General features: G+C 35.2%; 2 protein-coding genes across 5 annotated transcripts in view; one reads left to right on the forward strand and one right to left on the reverse strand.

Annotated features, from left to right (window-relative positions):
* POLK (DNA polymerase kappa) overlaps window positions 1–20,777 on the reverse strand; it is a 90,581-nt gene that overhangs the window by 13,914 nt on the left and 55,890 nt on the right. For all 4 annotated transcript variants that reach the window (XM_050794460.1, XM_050794462.1, XM_050794461.1 and 1 more), the window contains exons 4-10: window positions 18,078–18,230; window positions 13,822–13,953; window positions 10,769–10,922; window positions 5,720–5,959; window positions 3,777–3,901; window positions 2,266–2,432; window positions 138–170 (exon numbers count right to left, since the gene is read on the reverse strand). In XM_050794460.1, coding sequence (XP_050650417.1) covers window positions 138–170; window positions 2,266–2,432; window positions 3,777–3,901; window positions 5,720–5,959; window positions 10,769–10,922; window positions 13,822–13,953; window positions 18,078–18,230 — 1,004 coding nt within the window. The remainder of the gene's footprint in view (window positions 1–137; window positions 171–2,265; window positions 2,433–3,776; window positions 3,902–5,719; window positions 5,960–10,768; window positions 10,923–13,821; window positions 13,954–18,077; window positions 18,231–20,777) is intronic.
* On the forward strand, window positions 14,646–15,016 carry LOC126957071 (60S ribosomal protein L39-like). The gene has a single exon (XM_050794484.1). The coding sequence runs from the start codon at window positions 14,668–14,670 to the stop codon at window positions 14,821–14,823; it is 156 nt and encodes a 51-aa protein (XP_050650441.1). The 5' UTR covers window positions 14,646–14,667; the 3' UTR covers window positions 14,824–15,016.

Genomic DNA, 20,777 nt, shown 5'->3' on the forward strand with positions numbered 1-20,777 from the left:
TAAACTACTAAAAATTGTTATAGTAATTTGCAAATAGATTTCTTATTTCAGTGATATTTACTAAAAATTAATTCAATATTAGTTTAAAATAACATGAATTATGCACAATTAACAATAATTAATAAATAAAACATTACCTCTCAACGCTCATACTCTTCCTCTCTCCATCCCTTGAAATGAAAAAAAAAGACTTTATTTTTCAAAGACTGAGTTGTTTTTAGTTAACGAAGAGGATTTAACATATCAATTACCTTTTAGAGATCTCAAATTTTTTATTAAAATTTATACATCATGAAAAACAGATTTTTATCTAAAAATAAATCAGCAAAGAACATAGACAGGTAAGATGCTAATATGATTATGAATCAAGTCTATATCTATTGAAAAGAACAAACTTGAAAATAGGTAGATATTAGAAATTGCTTCTATTAAAAATCTGACTATCAAAAACCACAACTTATAAAAACAAATAGGAAGTGATAGTGTAATATCTTCCAGTTATAAAATATAATTGAATTTTAAATAATTTAAAATCAGTTATCTAGTTTTTGGCTTAGTATATTAACTTCTTTCTCCCACAGCCTATTCATTATTCATTTATACCACTATATAGAACCTCAGTCAGAATTTAGTACACAGCTATAGGATGAAGATTGGGAATCTGAACCACCTAGTTTGGCTGTATTCTAGCTGCTCTGACAGGATTAGTTAAAACCAAAAAGTTGAAATGACATGTAGAGTACTCATTTTCCAAATATTTAGTGAACCTATTATGATTCAAGCACTGTTCTAGAACTTGAGGATACAGTAATGAAGGAAACAGACCAAGTACTTGCCCTTAGGAAATGTATATATCCCATTGGAGAGAGACAGATAAACAAATATAGTAGTAAATATGGAACGGGTTAGAAGGGGAGAAGTACTCTGATTAAAAAGCAAAGCAGAATAGGCGAATAGAGAATATGGGCAGAGGGAAAGGTAGGCTTTGTATTTTTTATTATAAATTACCTATGAATTTCATGTAAAAGCCTTACCTGCATCTCTAAATACCACAAGTTAATATATGTTATGTTACATCAGAACTATATTGTTTTCAAGCACTATGGAAATAAAAAAAATTTTGGATTAAAAATGAAGTTTTATTTCCTGCTATCTTCAAATATAATTATTTATGGTGCTGTGATATCTTTATCTTTCATTATGTCCACTGAAGATTAAAGTCAGCTAACTGTGGACTCAAAAGATTGAAGAGCAGGAAGAGACGAGAAAAGCAATACAACAAGCCTTGCACTCTCTGTAAAATTTAGTAGGCTTAATTGGTCCATCAATTTTACCTGCATCCTCATTGATTTTTATTGTTGTCCTTCAGTTTAAATACAAGAATATAAAGGAGTCATTTTGAGGACAGGCTGACAAGGTGATGACAAAATTGTAAAAATAGTGCCCAGTGTTGACTTCCATGATTCCCAGTCTTTTAAAATTTCCTTCTTTTCACCTACTATCCCACAACAATTTACCTTCTACCTCTAGGGTTCCTCTTTTTAAGACCTACATGAAAGAGTGGCAGGGAAGAAAACCCAGGGTATTTCCTCCAGCTGTTCCCTCTTCTAGCCTTTGCATGGCAGGCTCCCTCAGGTCTCTCTGCCTTTGGATGATGGTTGCTAACCCTTCACACTTACTCCCCAGTCATTTTCTATGCCCTCACTCTGCTTTACAATTATTTTCTATCGCTCACACTAGTCTGTAAACTCCATGAGGGCAGGAATTTGTCCTATTCGCTGCTGTTATCCACAGTGCCTAGAATAGTACCTAACACAAAGTAAAGTACTCAGTACTAAATGAATGAATCATTTACAAATCTGGAAAAGAAAAGAAATGTAGTTTAAAGCTTTCAAAGAATCATTACATCTCCTTCCTTAAAGGGTGAATTACAGAATATGGCCATCTTTCTTTTCACAACAACCTGACTACTGGCATTTCTTAGGTTCTGAACAAAGAACAAGGTAGGGATAAAAAAGAAAGTAGCTATTATTCCTCTTGTCTCTCTACCCAACTGCTGACGCCACAACCTAGGAGTGATTCTTTATTCTTCTTTTCCTTTCCTCCTACATCCAATCTGTTGACTCTAATTCAAACATTATATTTTGAATTAAACTAGCCTGAAAGAATTTTAAAACATGTTATCCAGATAGCCTCATCTCAATGGTTAAAACTGATATTGCAGCAAACGTTAAGAAAAAGCAGAATGACAATACATATAGATACCTTGTCAGGTATGTTGAACCTAGACCCAAGGAGATATGAAGGAAATAATGCCAAGATGTTTCAGAGAAAAGGAGAGAAAGCAATGCCCTCTGTTGGTAAAGTTCCGTACATGTAATAATTCCAAGGGCCTTTAACATTTTCTCTGTAACTTTTCCTATTCCAGAAACCTAGAAAAGAATCAATATTTATTATTAATAGATTTTAAAGTTAAGCTAAAAATTGAGATTACAATCTCATTACACTTTTTTTTTTTGGGCGGGGGAATTGGAGTCTCGGTCTTGTTGCCCAGGCTGGAATGCAGTGGCGCCACGTCGGCAACCTCCGCCTCCTGGGTTGTTCAAGCGATTCTCCTGCCTTAGCCTCCTGAGTAGCTGGGATTGCAGACATGCGCCACCATACCCGGCTAATTTTGTATTTTTAGTAGAGATGGGGTTTCTCCATGTTGGTCAGGCTGGTCTCGAACTCCTGACCTCAGGTGATCCGCCCACCCTGGCTTCCCAAAGTGCTCATTTTATCTTTTATAATCGATAAAAGGTACGAATAATGTGACTATCTTCACAAGTCATGCAGGAAAACTGCTTTAATTACTTTTTGACCACATTTACTAAACTAGGGCTTCATGTAAGTTCAAAAGGCATTAAAAAAGGAGTGCTGTGTTCATATAAACTTAGGGAATGGTGGGATTAACAAATTTAAGTGAAACTTTTTATTCCAAGATTTATGAATCTTTAATATATTAATATGCATAGTGACACATCAAGAGTAGTACACTCCAAAGGTATTTGAACCCAGAACCTTTTTAAAGGGAATACCTATTCATACTTGAAAAACATTGGAAAACACTGCTTTGCAGCTACACCTTACATATACTAGTCAGTAATTACTGTATATTACATACTGAGCACTGAAAAATATTTAAATTCATTCATGTACATTATGTTGAATGAGAAAAGAAAGTCCTAGATCATATACAGTAGTGTATGGTGCAATTATTGAAAAAAAAGTATATATATGCAGAAAAATCTAGAAGCTCTAAAAAATAATAAAGTATACACTTTCTGGAACCCCTGAGGGATAATTTTACCATTTTTAAAATGGCAAAATATTTTGGTTTATTCTTTGTCAAAAACAATTAAAATTCTAAATCTCTTTGAAGCATCATGCCCATTAATCTAGCAGCAATCTAGACTTTAGAACTAAGATAGCACTAAGTTACAGATGAAGGGACTGTTGGAAATATTCTTTTAATTTCTCTTCTCCTTGGCAGGAATTCACTTAAAAATCTGTGATTATTACTTTCTTAAAAGTTTACAGCAAATAAGCTAAATCTCACTTTCATGGTTTCACAGAAAGGTTTCTTCAAGTTCAAATTCTATCACCCATTATAGTTCTTGCTTGTTATCTATTGTTTTAAAACATTTTAGCAAAGAATGATTAACTATTGACCTACATAGTATCTCTTCAGAATTCAGAGGACATATACAAAAATAAACTGTATGTAAAAATCTTACCTTTCTAATGGGTAAATCCTTGATGAAGTCCATCACAGCTTGTCTATTGGGAAGAATTTGGTATTGTCCATTTGGTTTATTCTTATCACTGCATACTTTTGCTAACATTGTATTTGGGGCAATGCCTTAAAAGAAGAATACTCTGATGACTCAAAGAAGTTGATATGTGTGACTTTTAAAAATGCAATAACAAAACAGAAAAAAATGTTAATTGCAAAAAATCTCAAATGATATATAATGGTACTTTAAAAATAACAATTGATTACCATCTATGTCCCCAGGGCTTGCTATGGTCTTAGGAAAAGAAATTGTACTAGTTATTGTGGCAGCAAAAATGAGAAATATTTAATTCTCCATGATATTTTAAAATGTAAGAGTAATTTCTGAGCTAAGTAATATTAAGTGTAATTATTAGTTTACTTACTACCTTTAGTAGGAATACAGAATTTTTTATTTTTCCAGATGGAGGCTTGCTCTGTCACCCAGGCTGGAGGCAGTGGCGCAATCTTGGCTCACTGTAACCTCCACCTCCTGGGTTCAAGTTATTCTCCTGTGTCAGCCTCCCAAGTAGCTGGGATTAGAGGCATGCACCACCACGCCTGGGTAATTTTTGTATTTTCAGTAGAGACGGGGGTTTCACCATATTGGTCACGCTGGTCTCGAACTCCTGACCTCAAGTGGTCCACCAGCTTTAGCCTCCCAAAGTGCTGGGATTACAGGCGTGAGCCATCATGCCCAGCCCAGATTGTTTTTATAGTGGTTCTATATCTACCTCTCAGAAAAGATCCAGAATATAATTTAGGGTGGATGTTTACTCTTCGAAAAGGTCTTTTGCATAGATTATCCACATAAAGCAAAAAATCGAAGATTCTGGTTATAGTATATTTAAAATAATAATTAGATTGGTGTATCCTTTTTATGTTATTCACAGAACAGATTACTATTTTTCAGAAAGATGTTTTACAATTTCTAGGAATCCTGATTAAGATAATTTGAAATAGGTATATTCAAATAGATTCATTAAACAGTTCATGTCAATTGTTATATAGATCTTCCTAAAATGCATTATTCATTCTCATGTTTTGGTGTAGAAAGAAAAGATTTACCTAATCACAGTTTGGCTTTTACAAGATAGTTCAGGGTCCTCATGATGAAAAATAGTTATTATGCTAAGAGACAGTGATGGCCTCATGGGTTAACAACATATGTCAATTTGTTTTAACTTTACCAGATGATCCTGGATTGCTATGTTGCTAGTTAGTATTCCTTTTGTCTCCTACCTTGTGGCCATCCGGGTTCTCTCCTGCAATGTAATCTTGGACATCCCAAGGAAAAACTAATAATCAAGTATTACATGCAAAAACAATAAAAATATATTTTGTGCTAGAAAAATATAGCTATATGAAATTTATGGGTCAGGCATGGTGGCTCACACCCGTAATCCAGCACTTTGGGAGGCCAAGGTGGGTGGATCACGAGGTCAGGCGATCAAGACCATCCTGGCTAACGTGGTGAAACCCCGTCTCTATTGAAAATACAAAAAATTAGCCGGGCATGGCGGCATGCGCCTATAGTCCCAGCTACTCAGGAGGCTGAGGCAGGAGAATTGCTTGAATCCAGGAGGCAGAGGCTGCAATAAGCTGAATGAGATTGCCCCACTGCACTCCAACCTGGGCGACAGAGCAAGACTCCATCTCAAAAAGGAAAAAAAAAAGAAAGAAATTTATAATCTCTTTTTTCTTCAGGCTCATAGTCTGCTTAACTCCAATTTACTTACTAGGTTCACAGCTATTCTGAATAGGTAAAGTCATTAGAAGGTGAATCAAAGACTAGATAAGTAAAATGTTACTAAATACTTTATAATGAGAAACTACTAATATTACACTTGAATTAGCCAGTCTGAAAATTATAACTATAGTGGCCACCAATACCCTTTTAAATACCTGCACTGGCTGTCAATGTTGTTTTTTGCTCGATTCTGAAACGAATTTCCTTTACCACTTCCTCGGCTGATGTTCCAAAAACAATTGAGTTTTGGAGTATTTGAGGACTGTTTTGTTCTTCAAAGTTCACTTGGAAAGGATCTCCTGGGGGCAGCAAATCAGAAGGACTCTCTTCAAAAAGTAGTGGAGAGATGGATCGTTCATGGTCACTCAGTTTATTAACTTCCTTTCCTGGATTATCTAAATCATAAACAGGAACAATAACTCACGTTTATTTTAAGAAGTATATACTTCATAAGTTAGGTTTCCCTACATTATTTCTGAAGACAAAAAAAAAAAAAAAATCTAGTTTAGCTTAGTTTCTAGGATCCAAGATCAGAAATGCCATCATTTATCATTTGCTGTTTTATAACTGTTAAAGAGAACACTGATTATGAATTTTTCCTAACAAGACTATTATCCATTTCCACAACATAAATATTAAAAGAAAATATTCTGGGCCGGGCACGGTGGCTCAAGCCTGTAATCCCAGCACTTTGGGAGGCCGAGACGGGCGGATCACGAGGTCAGGAGATCGAGACCATCCTGGCTAACACGGTGAAACCCCGTCTCTAAAAAATACAAAAAAAAGCCGGGCGAAGTGGCGGGCGCCTGTAGTCCCAGCTACTTGGGAGGCTTCAGGAGAATGGCGTGAACCCGGGAGGCGGAGTTTGCAGTGAGCTGAGATCCGGCCACTGCACTCCAGCCTGGGCGACAGAGCATGACTCCGTCTCAAAAAAAAAAAAAAAAAAAAAAAAAAAAAAGAAAATATTCTGTGTAAAACTCTTTAATGTTCGTACCTAAATTAATTGAAATTCAGAATTGGGTTTCAGTTCACATTACCTTTTCCTTAAAAAAAAAAAAAAAAAGGAAATCTTTTCTTTATTCTCCTTTAGGAAGAAAAAGAATCTTCTAAAATTAGAATTTAGGAATGAAGAAAAAGGCATTTAAGCAATATATAATAATTACACCTGAAAATAAAGTTTTGTTTTTAGAAGGAAAAACACTTAACTTTTCTTCATTCATGGAAGAAAACTTTTAGATTTTAAAATAATCTGAATTTTCTTCTTTCAAATGCTGATTTTAATTTTGATTTGCTTGTTTATGAAGTATCACTTTGATTAAGGGCACATTTGTAATAAATAGAAATTACCTCTGAAAGTTATGCTTTGAATATACAAATTCTTAAGGTCTGATTGGATGGTCCAAGTTTAAGAAAAAGAGACGTTATTATTAATAGGCTATAAACTATTATTACAAAGTAAAGTAAAAATACCAATCTGGTTATTACCTCCTTATATTTATATTTTTCATAAATGGACTCTATAAAATATACTTAAATCTATACTGATACTAAAAATGTCTCCATGAACAAATCTATTAAAGCCTATTTTCTGGGCTTAATGTAGAAGAAATACAATTTAAATGCATTTGTAACAACCAAGGTTAGCAAAAAAGCTTTCTGATCCCATCTCATAATTTTATTACATATAAATATTTTCCAAATTAAGGTAAATGCAGAAGCAAAAATTAAATTTCTAGTTTTAAGACACATATGAATGTATATTACTTGAAAAATGAACTTGGCTGTTTAGGAAAAAAATTTAAAAATAATATAAAATAAATATGACAGACATCTGATAAATTTAAAAATTTAAAATATGTAGTGTGAATTAAGTCATAGATGTTAATTCAGTCAGATGTTTTCCAAATCTGAATTCCCAGGGCACATACACAATAAGCCAATTTTCTTTCTCTCCATTTTTTTTTTTTTTTTTTTTTTGAGACAGGGTCTCCCTCTTGCCCAGGCTGAAGTGTAGCTGGGACTACAGGCGCAAGCCAACACACCTAGTTAATTTTATACTTTTTTGGTAAAGATAGGGTTTCACAATCTTGCCCAGGGTGGTCTCCAACTCCTGGGCTCAACTGATCCTCCCACCTCAGCCTCCTAAAGTGCTAGGATTATAAATGTGAACCACCTTGCCTCGCCAATAAGCCTTATTTTCAAACTTACATTAGCTGATATTTATGTGCTTCAGTTCCTGTCACTTTTTAATATTCTGGTTTTAAAATGTAGAGCAATTCAGAGGGGAAACAGGCCAGGCACGGTGGCTCACGTCTGTAATCCCAGCACTTTGGGAGGCTGTGGCGAGCGGATCACCTGAGGTCAGGAGTTCAAGATCAGCCTGGCTAAGATGGCGAAACCCCATCTCTACTAAAAATACAAAAATGAGCCAGGCATGGTGGCGCACAGCTACTCAGGAGGCTGGAGCAGGAGAATTACTTCAACCCAGAAGGCAGAGGTTGCAGTGAGCTGAGACCGTGCCACTGTACTCCAGCCTGGGTGACAGAGTGAGACTCCATCTCACAAAAAAAAAAAAAAAAAAAAAAAAAAAGACTGTGAAACAGTTGAAATGGTATCTACCTGGAGACCTTTTCCTCATCTGGATGGGTAGAAGTAAAGGTAAAGAGAGCTACAGAAAAACTGCAAACCAAATGAGTTATCTGTCACATTCATAAGTCCCTTCTGCCGAGTTTTTTATGCCATGTTTTGTACCTCATGCCTCAACCACCCAGCCCTCAGGTGAGTCACTGTGAGAGCAGAATTATACAGCAGGAAGCAAAGAATGCTGCCTTCTAGTACATTATCAGAGCTGCTGCAGAATGCTCAGGTATCTTTTCAATCTGAACTACATTCTACTTTTCTGTGAGGCCTGGTTGTGCAACCAACAGTTGGACTAGTTTCTTATTTGCTTTGTGTCAGAAACATCTTTATAATCCCCATAACTGAGGTAATCAGAATGTAACACTAGGATTAAAGCATTTCATTTGAACGACAAGCGCTAAAAAGTGAATGGCATTTCAGTTTCTTTTATTATCTGGCACTCACCATCCAGATTTAGATGGGAGAGTAAACATTTAAAAATTTTATTTGTATGTAGAGATGGTAGTTAGCAATATATTTCCAAAGACAAACACCTTTTAGAAAATGGGGAAACAGCAAAAAAATGTCTTGGACTTTAGAGGAAGATATATCAATTGCCTGCCACAGTCAATGCACTATTGACAATTTCCCATGGCATGATGTGAGATGAAACATGCCTGAAAGTCCAGCCCACAGGTATTTATACATGAGAAGAAAATTTAAACTATTCCAATTGCTTAGGAATATGAAAATACATGAAGAGGGCGCTGTACAAGTAAATATGTTAAAAGCAATAGATATTAAAAACTCAAATACTCATAGTGAGTTTGGACATTATAAGAAATGAAAAGAACATTAGTAGGCCGGGCGTGGTGGCTCACGCCTGTAATCCTAGCACTTTGGGAGACTGAGGCGGGCAGATCACCTGAGGTCAGGAGTTTGAGACCAGCCTGGCCAACATGGTGAAACTCCGCCTCTACTAAAAATACAAAAAACTAGCCAGGTGTGGTGGCAGGCACCTCTAATTCCAGATACTCAGGAGGCTGAAGCAGGAGAACTGCTTGAATCCAGGAGGCAGAGACTGCAGTGAGCTGAGACCATGCCACTGCACTCCAGCCTGGGCAACAGAGTGAGACTCTATCTCAAAAAAAAAAAAAAAAAAAAAAAAATTAGTAGAAAATGAAAATATTTACTTTAATCCCAATGTAAAAATTTTAAAACATATCATGCAAGTAATTGTTATGGGAGGCCCTCAGGGCATGCTTTGACATAATTATTTAATGATATTCCCTCATTCTCTTGTGAAAGTAAGGAATTAGTAAAGTAAGATTTTATACAAAGTGACATCAGGCTTTATGTACCACATCCTCAAACAATAAAGTTACACGAAATAAGGAAAACCTTTTGCTCTATGCCTCTGTGTCCAGAAATGATGATTATTATTTAATGTTCCTATAAAAGAAAAGAGAGACCAATCCCTTAGGGCTTTAAATAAGGTAATGAAGTTGTGACTTGGTGCCCATATTAAACTTGCTCCAAATGATGTGAGTCACAAACAATGTGAGAGAGTTATATTAATGTCATTGGGGATCTACCATTTTTGCTTCAGGGAAAGTTACAAACAGGTCTCCCCAGCACTGTCTGGCCCGTCTGAAGCAGAGTTGTGCACATGAAATGTTCCTGTGGGTTGTGAGCAAACCCTTCTGTGTCACTTTTTCATCCAGGTGAACTTTGTTCAGGGGTCCAGGACATCTCAGATATAATCATACCTTTGACAAAATGTTGAAAGCAGTATGTGTAATATCTGCATGTTTCTTGGCATTGCTTTTGGATAGGTAATAAAGGGATTTAAAAAAAAAAACCAACCCTGGAGTCTTGAAATTATACAGTGTAAGGCAAAGAAGGGAGTGAGAAGTCATTAATTTTGGCAGAGTTAAAAACGTTATAATTGCTATAATAATTAGATTATTAGGAAAATTAGGAAAATGAAGAAAAATAGAATCATCCAATGTTTTGATATGCTTGAGGCTAGTCTTTTCTAACAACAACAAAAGGCCACTTTAAACAGATAACTTCCTCAGCTTCAATGCCATCCAAACTCTTAAGTTAGTTAGACCTTAGGAAAATAACTGCTATAAAATTACTTTGTTCAGGGATTTTGCAGACTCTTAAGCTTAGAGATTTAACAATCACATTTCGTTTATATGTGATATTCTACATGTTTAATGCAGAAAACCCACGGTATTTTTTAAATTTTCTGATTTTACATTTTTATAAAGGTACATCTATGCCTTCTACCTATACAGGCTAATAAATTTTTTTTTTTTTTTTTTTTTTTTTGAGACGGAGTTCGCTCTCAATTCAAAAGCTCCGCCTCCCGGGTTCAGTTCTCCTGCCTCAGCCTCCCGGTAGCTTTTTTTTTTAGACGGGGTTTCACTGTGTTTGACCCAGGATGGTCTCTTAATAAGTGCTGGGATTACAGGCTTTTTCGCCCGGCCACTAATAAATTAATTGGATCAATTCAAAGAGTTGTGGGTTTTTTTTTTCACTGCCTCTTGGTTTGATAGTCTTAATAAGTTGCTTACCATTTTCTACAGAGTTTCCCATTTTGATGAAATACTTTCTTTTATCCTCAGGCCAATTTTGTCTTTCTTCTAAGTGTTTTGTTATATTCAAGTAGGCTTCATCAAGACTCATGGCCATAAAATTGGGATCATAATCAGCAAGTATTTCCTTAACCTTCAAAGGAAACAAAAAGAAGTTTAAATTTTGCTGTGATAGCAAATTTCTTCTGTCATATGTAGCTGATAAGAAACGTTAATATTCTTAGTTTGCAACTACAGTAACAATCCTGCAGTCAATAGCTCATGGATTTAAGGAATAAATAATCCACTACCAGGGAATATTTTCAAAATTTCTTTTTGTATTAAAATAGACCATGAAGGCAGAAGACCACAAAATAGCTTCATTTGATACAATCTCTATTTAGCTACCTATATCTAGTTATAATAAGCAATTCAAATAAATCTCAGACAACATTATCTGGTAGGCACATACAAAAAAACGGTTAAGGTTAAATTTAGGTAGCTCATCAGAAGCTGAAGTGGGAATGATAGGATTCTATTCCCTCCTGCCTTTTGTGATTTATTGTTTTTGGTTCATTTTAAAAAGGAATAATCTTATATAAAGGTACTATGTTGCTTTAGAAAATATTTCAATTAATTATAACATGCACATAAAAGTCCACTTAACATTAATTAATGCATTAATCCATACAGGAAAATGAATGTTCTCTATTTCCTGTTACTTATTAAGATCTGGAATGGAAAAAAATGACAAATCTATAGTGTACTTCCATGATTACCTTAAATGATGGGGAAAAGTCTGGAGTTACATCTTAGGATAAAAGAAATACATATAAAGATTAGAATTATAGTTGCTATAATTCAGAAATGCCTTTTATATAAGATAGTGTTCTTACATAAAACTATGACTTTTTTTTCTAACCACTTAAATATTAGCTATAATTAGAGGCAATGGTTGTCAATATAATATGCATATTTTCCAGATTGGGTGACTGAGTGACACCGTGCCTCAAAAAAAAATGTGTATTAGAAAATATATTGGCTGAATTATGCTATGCTTCCATTTAGCTTTTAAAACTGTCTACTGTATCACAAGAAAACTGTTTCTTGTTTTATAAAAAGAAAGCTTTTTAGCTTAATATAATTATGAACAGCTGAGTCAAAGGGAATTTTAGAAAATGGTGATATAAACTTGGCCAAGTTTTACTCAGAGAGTGCCTTAATTAGCTTTGTTCTTGTTATAATGTGCTCAAATAGAATCTTTCCAATGAAAATGAAACCCTGTGAAGTCTGTAACTGGCAGCCAACTAAGATTCTGAATGAGAAGTACTCCCTAGAGACACTGTTGAGTATTTATTAACTTCCTTTACATAGGATATTGCTATAAGAATTAAAAGAGACATGTTCCAGTAAAAATCAAGCACTTAAAGCTCCAATATCTTGGATAAAACAAAAATGGCTAGCTGGGCATGGTGGCTCATGCCTGTAATCCCAGCACTTTGGGAGGCCTGGGCAAGATAATTTTCTGAGGCCAGGAGTTTAAACCTAGCCTGAGCAACATAGCGAAACCCTATCTCTGCAAAAAAATTTTAAAATTAGGAGGGTGTGGTGATGCATGCCTGTCATTCTAGCTACTCAGGAGGATAAGGCCAGAGGATTGCTTAATTCAAGAGTTTAAGGTTACAGTGAGGTATGATCGAGTCACAGCATTGAGCCTGGGCTATGGGGTGAGACCCTGTCTCAAAAAATAGGGAGGGCTTTTTCTTAAACTTTCTAACCAAGTCATGAATATTAATGTATCCATAGGCAGTGATGAATTTGTTCTATAGTTCATTTACACATAAGAACTCATTTGTTATCTGCAAATAAACTAGCTAGATTCGGCTCAAATTTGAAGAGTTCTCTGACTTACATAAGTAACCAGACTAAAATAACTAAAAACACTTTGGTTTTCACTGGCATACTGCCAGAAGTATTGCTAAGTTAAAGCACGACTTTAAAAAATGCCTTCTCTTACTAAATTTTTGTAGGATTTTTAAAACTTCTTAAAACGCTATATTTATGATTAGTATTTTATCTCTTTTTAATTAGGAATACAATGAAAGAGATAAACAGTAACCAAATGTGAGTGTGCTCCCCTCTCCTACACTGCCTTTTCAGAGGTATACACAAAGCACTTGCTGTCACAGACCGCCATGGACAGAAAAAAAAACAAACCTGTGTTTAAACTTGGAATAGTGTCATTTCTCGGGAAAATGAGGTGGAATAAAAATAAGAGGGGTGAATTTAAAGACCCCTGGCATAACAAAAGAGTAATAAGTATTAGGCCACAGTTTTTTAAGTGTTTCCATTCAGACAGTAGTCTTAAACACATTTTACTACAGCAGTCTAAAAGTATTTGATATAGCAGTCTAAAATTTTATTCCAGCACTGCATGATAAACCACTTGTCATAAAAAATAGAAAAAATGAAAGTTTTCACATATGACAGTTTGGCAATTTTAGTAAATAATCAAATCTACTTCAAAGATCCTTTTCAAAGCAATGGATTACTCTCTTTTCAATTATTATCAGTCTTAGACAGTAAATGATTATAGGGCAAGAAAAGTAGGCTAATCAAAATACATGAATTTTGTCACTGTTTAACAACATTAACAAATAATTATTCAGATAATAGGTTGACATTAATGATGAGTAGATTCTGTAAGTTATTAATAAAATGTGGTTCTAGAAAAAATGTATATTGTACGTTAAGAAAAAAGAGCTAAATTTAATTTTATATTATCATTAAGGCAGTTCAAAGTTGGAGGAAATGGGAAGAGTTTTCTAAGCAAATGAAAACTGCATGGAAAGGCAAATAATTGGGAAAAAGAATGATGTATTCTGGATGCTATATGCAGCTCAGTATTCAATATACAAGCTGAAGAAGTGATAGGAGGCTCGACTGAAAGCGTAAGCTAAGACCAAATCCTATGTGCTAAGGCACTCAGACTTGAGTCTGCAGGTGACAGGAAATCAGTGAAAGCCTAAAGTAGGGGTGAGACATTAACTTACCTCTTTACTCACAGCTCGGTATTTGTCAAAGTTTGGAGGCACTATTATAAGTTGTGGGCAGAGTCTCTTAGCAATAAATCCTGGCATGGCTGCACGAACACCAAACCTCCTTGCATGGTAATTTGAAGTAGACTGAAAGATATTGGACCACATGGAAAAAAATATACAAACCTAAATGGACATATTGATCAATGCATTCATAGGAAATACATTAATATGTGCCTTTTCAATTCAAGGACATTTCATTTATAGGCCTCTGTTTTAATCCAAGTTTTGACTTATTCTGTCACAGTATTTTGATACCATGACCCTCTCCCATTACTATCCCTATATTTATAATGCGATACCAGATATAAACAAGACTGTGCTAATAAAAAGATTTTTTTAAATTTCTACTAACTAAACGTCACTGGTTTGAAGGCATACTTGTTATAGAATGAATATCAAAGTTTGAATGATGGTGAGTTATGCTACATGAAAGTAATAATATACTAAGTTGTACAGAATAGTCATAAAATAATAGTATACAAATAGTAAAGACGTTACATTATAGAAAGTAATAGTATAGTATACTATTATAGTATAGTATAATAGTAAACTTTTGGAATTTGCTCTATTTGGGATTTTGGAAACTTCATCTAGAACAAAAATAAAAGGTCTACTATGTGGTCAGCCAAATTAAGTCTCCAAAATGAAGTGATTAAAGCTTAAAATAAGTTTAGAAATTAAGGGTTTTTTCTTAAGGCTTAATTATCTTTTTTGCTGAAAACATTTTGACTAGGAGATGGAACTACAAAAGTATGAGAGTAAAAAGGAGAATATTGGTTCTTGCCTCCACTTCTCGCCATGTCTTCTCACAAGACTTTCAGGATTAAGCGATTCCTGGCCAAGAAACAAAAGCAAAATCGTCCCATTCCCCAGTGGATTCGGATGAAAACTGGAAATAAAATAAGGTACAACTCCAAAAGGAGACACTGGGGAAGAACCAAGCTGGGTCTATAAGGAATTGCACATGAGATGGCACATATATTTGTGCTGTCTGAAGGTCACGATCATATTACCATATCAAACTGAAAATGTCACCACTCTCTGGAGAGTTCGACATATTTTCCTCTCTGAATCTATTATGAATGCGTTGGTTGGCTGGGTTCAGTAATAAATATGTGAGGCCTTTCATTTCAAAAAAAAAAAAAAAGGAGAATATTGCTTATAAATCCTGTTGATGATGATATCTGATGAAAGTCTATGTGAACATGGTAGACCGTAGGACTATTTATAAACAAATTCTATCACAAATTAAATCCTTATTTGGAATCTCAAGTGAAATTTCAAAGAAATGAAAAACAGAATCAAATGAAGGAATTATTTCACGATAATATGAATTTTCCTCTAATGATTTTCAAATGGCACTTAAAACATCTTGATAGTACTCAGAACTATACTAATCCTTAGTCAGTGTTCTGAAACAGAAAATGTAGATAGCACTAGAAACAAAACCAATGCTTTAGTAAATAAGTTTAATAGAATCGACATAAAAGCTAGATCTATAGTAGAGGAGAAACAAACTTTTAAATAAGAATTTCTCTAACTTTTAAATTTGTGGTATATTGTACATCACAGCCACAACACTTTACAGTTACTCTTATCAAAAGTGAGTTCTAGTTCCTCATGCCATGTGACTTGCCTTGTGACTTGGTTAGATGAAAATAATGTGAGGGAAGTGACACTGTGTTCCGAAACCTAAGTTTTTGCTTTTAGTAATCCAGCAACTATTGTAAATATTTCGGGGTAGATTACTCAATGTTGAAGCAACAATGGAGAGGAGAAAGTTCTGAAGCTGGAATCCATTCCGATCGCCTCAGTCCAAGTGCCAGACATGTGAATGAAGCCATCTTGGATTTTTTAACCTCAGTTAAATTGCCCTAGCCAAATCCAGGTAGAGCAGGGTTGAGCCATCGCCATTGCACTCTGCTCAAATTACAGAATCATGAGCTAATAAATTTTGGCTATCCACTAAATACTGCGGGAAGCTGTTATGCAGCAATAGATAACTGCTATACGATCTCAGTTGCAACTCTCAGTGCCAAGTTAGAACATTTCAAAAATCCATCAAATTCACCAAAAAAGAATTCTATCAGTAGGAATAATGAAACGACTCCCATTAATTTGTAGATATACTTTTATATGTTTAATAGGACAAAAAGTTATGCTTATTAGAAGGGAAACCGCCGGGCGCAGTGGCTCAAGCCTGTAATCCCAGCACTTTGGGAGGCCGAGACGGGCGGATCACGAGGTCAGGAGATCGAGACCATCCTGGGTAACACGGTGAAACCCCGTCTCTACTAAAAAATACAAAAAACTAGCCGGGCGAGGTGGCGGGCACCTGTAGTCCCAGCTACACGGGAGGCTGAGGCAGGAGAATGGCGTAAACCCGGGAGGCGGAGCTTGCAGTGAGCCGAGATCGGGCCACTGCACTCCAGCCTGGGCGACAGAGCAAGACTCCGTCTCAAAAAAAAAAAGAAGGGAAACCTATTTGTTCAACATACAAAGGGAGTAATCTTTGTTTAAATATAACAAATAGTAATTTTGAATTTAGAAACAATAACTGATTTTTAGGAGAACAGAAACTGTAGGAAAGAAAATATTTTGTAGATTTCAAAAGCAGTCGGTTTAGCTTTAACATGGCTACAGCAAGTTTGTATGTATACACATACATAAACATACATAAATTTATGGTGTTACATCTTAATAAAAGTAAATATATTTTTTTGAAATATTTATTGATGATTTGTAGGAAAGGGGAGTTTCCTTTCAAAAAACAGTGGTTTGGAAACAGAGTTATCAGTTGCCTGCATACTCACAGAGGCAGAGATAAAAAACAAACAGATTATAGTTTTATAATAAAATAATCACTCAGTAAGAATTAGTTTTGTAGCTATCTAAGGCATGGGAAGGAGTTAGGAACAGAGAAGAACTCTTCTTGTTTATCTAATACTTTTTAAGTACCAAAGCCCATCTATTTCAGTTGCTACTTTTAATTCCCAACACACTTTCAGCCACACATAGCTATCCTGGTCATTTTTACCTTCTAAAGTTAGAGTGTAAAAAGGAACAGCAACACAGTAATCAGAAAAGCAAAGTTCTAAGTCATGGGAGAAACAATTTAACTGCATTCTAAATGTACTCTATTAATGAAATATGTTATTCCAGAACTAGGGTTGGCAAACCTTTTCTTTTCTGTGAAAGTCCAGATAGTAATCATTTTAGGCTTTGCAGATCATTGAATTATTGAACTCTGCTCTTTTAGTGCAACAATAGTAATAAATAAATGGGTGTGACTTTGCTCCAATAAAAAGCTGGATTTGGCCTGCAGACCAGTTTGAAAATCTCTATTAATACCTTATAATAACATTTCCTTTGCTTTCTTATTCAACTCTCTTTAACTAGAATGGTTACTTATGGAAAAATTTAATTTGCCATGGAAGTTACTAGGTTTGTAACTTTGGGCAAGTTATTAAGCATCTCTCTGAGTTTTCTTTTTTGCCAAATGGAAATAAAAACTAGTACCTTAAAGCAGCAGTTCCTAACCTTTTTGGCACCAGAGACTGGTTTTGTGGAAGACAATTTTTCCACGGACTGGTGGGGCGATGGTTTCGCGATGATTCAAGCATGTTACATTTATTGTGCACTTTATTCCTATTATAATTACATTGTAATATATAATGAAATAATTATACAACTCACCATGATATAGAATCAATTGGAGCCCTGAGCTTGTTTTCCTGCAATTAGACAATCCCATCTGGGGGTGATGGGAGACAGTGACAGATCAGCAGGCATTTGATTCTCATAATGAGTATGTAACCTGGATCCCTCGCATGCGCAGTTCACAACAGGGTTTGTGCTCCTATGAGAATCCAGTGCCACAACTGATCTGACCGAGTTCGGGCATACTGCAAGTGATGGGAAGTGGTTGTAAATACAGATGAAGCTTCGTTCGCTTGTCTGACGCTCACCTTCTGTTGCGAGGTCCAGTTTCCAACAGGCCATGGACCAATACCAATCTGTGAACCAGGGGCAGGAGTCCCCTGCCTTAAAGTATGTTGAAAGGATTCAGTAATTGAGTCATATATAAGGCACCCAGAAAAATACTCAGCAAACTGGTAGACCTCAATAAAGAATTCCCCCTTCGTGAAACAGTAAAGCTTACTTGCATATGTTATAAAATTTCCTTTTTGTGTTTGATCTTTACTTACCAGCATACTCATTGATCCTACAGCAATAGGTTTATCCTTCAATTCTGGATTGTCCCTCATTTCTACAGCTGCATAGAAAGCATCCATGTCAATGTGCACTATGGTATTGCTCAAATTTCGGCTCTGTTCTAATTCCATTGCAAATCTGTCAACCTTAATTTTTTAAAAAAGTTAACATACTTTTAGACAACATAATATTGAAACACCATTAACTACAACATTAATCTTAATTTATTAAGTGTCTATCAGTCTCTGTCCACACACCCATTCATCCATCCATCCATCCACCCATCCATTTACTTTTATGGGTGTGTATTTTGTTGTTCATGAGTGTTTATGGGTTTATATTTTATTACTATTTATAAGTGTTTATCTATGTATATTTTATTTTTAAATTAAAATTGGTAATTGCTTTTATTTTCATAGAGACAGCCTATCCTCAAATATCATTCCCTACCAACTCTTTCATCTCTCCATACCCTCAGGCACATAACAGGAACTTAATATTTAATGAATGAATGAGCTAATCCAACTGATTTTATTAAATGATTCTACTGCTTTATAAATTTGGAGTTCAACTCACTATAACTAAAAGCTTCAATGTAGGTAAAATAAACAACTGCCATTTGATTCATAATGTCTTTAAAAATCAACAAAGGAAATATACAACAAAAGATTATACCTCTTTGGCATATGATGTTTATGCTGAACAGTAAGGTACAACTGAAGATACTGAAGCATAATGTAAATGTTCCCTCTGTAGAATTGCTTTTATAATGCTAAAATTTGATGTTAATCTATACAAGTAAAAATTTAAAACCCAAGCTGTAATTTATTCTTCATGAACTTTTATATGTCAAATATAATAGTGAAGATTCTTAATCTTTAAAGAATTTTAGTTTCTTCAGAGAAAAAGAGTTAGATTTACAAGAAAGAAATGAAAGGGGATAGACTAAACAAAGGAAGCAAGTAAGAAAAGTGATTATGTAGCAGACATACTCATTTCTAACTTCCATTTTTGTGGCCGGCCTCCACTATCAAGGCAAGAAAGGCTAAATACTCACTTACCCAGCTTACCCTGCAGCTGGGGGTGGCTGTGTAATAGCTGTGATCTATGCAACACAGGGAAGTTACCAAGACCATTAAAGTAAAATCGTAAGAGAAGAAAGCTATTAAATAAGCTGGAAAACATACAGAACATAGAACAGTACCTGGTACATGGCACAAATTCAATAAATGCATCTATCACTAAAAGGATCGATGGATAGCTGCATAATAAAACATCAAAAACTGAGAGAAAAACAGCCAGCAATGAGCAACTGGGGTGATCTATGGAATGGAAATAACTTCTGTCATGTGGAGTTCCCTCTAGCAAGTTTTCTCAAAGGTGGAGAGCTATAGGTGTATATGTTTTTTCCCTCATGTTGGACTCCAGCTTTGCCTCCATTCTGCAGAACTTTTTTTATGTCCTTCCTTCTTAGTGTTATAGAGACACCAGCTGCACACTAGTCGCAGGTTAAACCTATAACTCCTCTTTTAGAAGCAATCACCCTGACTCATGTTTGTCTCCAGGAGGTACAGTGAAATCTGTAGAAGGCTCCCCCTTGTTTAGGCTACAGCTCACTGAATGACCTGGGTTGCTCTATGCCTTCCTCAGGCTGTTCCTCTGTCTACAGTGCCTTTCCGAGCTCTGTCACAAGCCTTCAAGGATCAGCTGAAATATATCTTGGTATCTTAATAGAATGTCTGTCCTCTGTGCCACAGAATTTAATATTCCTTGTTTCCCTGCTCTTGCATGGCACTTATTGTGTTAGATACTAAATTGTCAGTTCCTTCAGAAGAAAGACCTTATCTGACTTCAAATTATTTTCTCACAAGAGAGATGGGGAGGGGAGACTAGAAGGAGAAAAATTATGAATTTACAGCAGTATATTAAAGTTGGTTTAAAAAGTGAAAGCAGTACTAGTAGAAAAATCTTGAAGAAGACTAACTTCCTACAGTAAAATCCCATACGTAATAAATGGAACCTTTCAACATTACTATAATTTAACATGCTAATTAAAACCTACTTCTTTTAGTACCTCAATTCTGAACCAGAGAATAGCATCATGACCACATGTAAACAAATTATGGAGATTAATAAAAACAAACGTAAACTAAAAACTACTCTATTTTAATCCAGAAAATATACCTAAGATATAACAGTCACATGAGAATAAGAAAGTGGCATCTGAAATACCTTGACATGGAATCATCTAGAAAAGAAAAAGATGATGAATAGAAAGCAAGTCAAATGGGAAAAAATTCTCCTCAGACTCATATATTAATGCTATAAAAATGTCTTCAGCAAGCTATTCTCTTTTTTTGTGTGCTTAAAGCAAGAGTAGTTGCCAAAAGGAAATCTCCCCACTGCATGACTCATACATTCTACTTTCCTTTTACTATCTCTCATTAGTCACCTTTGTCTGAACTCTTCTCTTTCTACATCAACCAGATGCATGCCACTACTGCTTTTAAAAGTTTCTTCAACTGAAATCCCCATTCATATTGTCCTTTCTTCCATTTTCCAATGACTTTCAAGTTCTTATCTGAGTCTCCAACACGTACCTTGTTCTTTTTGCTACTGCTCAAAACTAGTGTGTGTCACACTGGTTAAGAGTAACGGCTTTTGGGATTCCCGGGCAAGATGGTCGAATAGGA

This window comes from Macaca thibetana, chromosome 6 (genome assembly GCF_024542745.1).
Source record: "Macaca thibetana thibetana isolate TM-01 chromosome 6, ASM2454274v1, whole genome shotgun sequence".
NCBI lineage: Eukaryota > Metazoa > Chordata > Mammalia > Primates > Cercopithecidae > Macaca > Macaca thibetana.

Bases quoted from the DNA above. Each gene is read 5' to 3' on its own strand.
- LOC126957071 (XM_050794484.1), top strand. From the start codon at position 14,668: ATGTCTTCTCACAAGACTTTCAGGATTAAGCGATTCCTGGCCAAGAAA.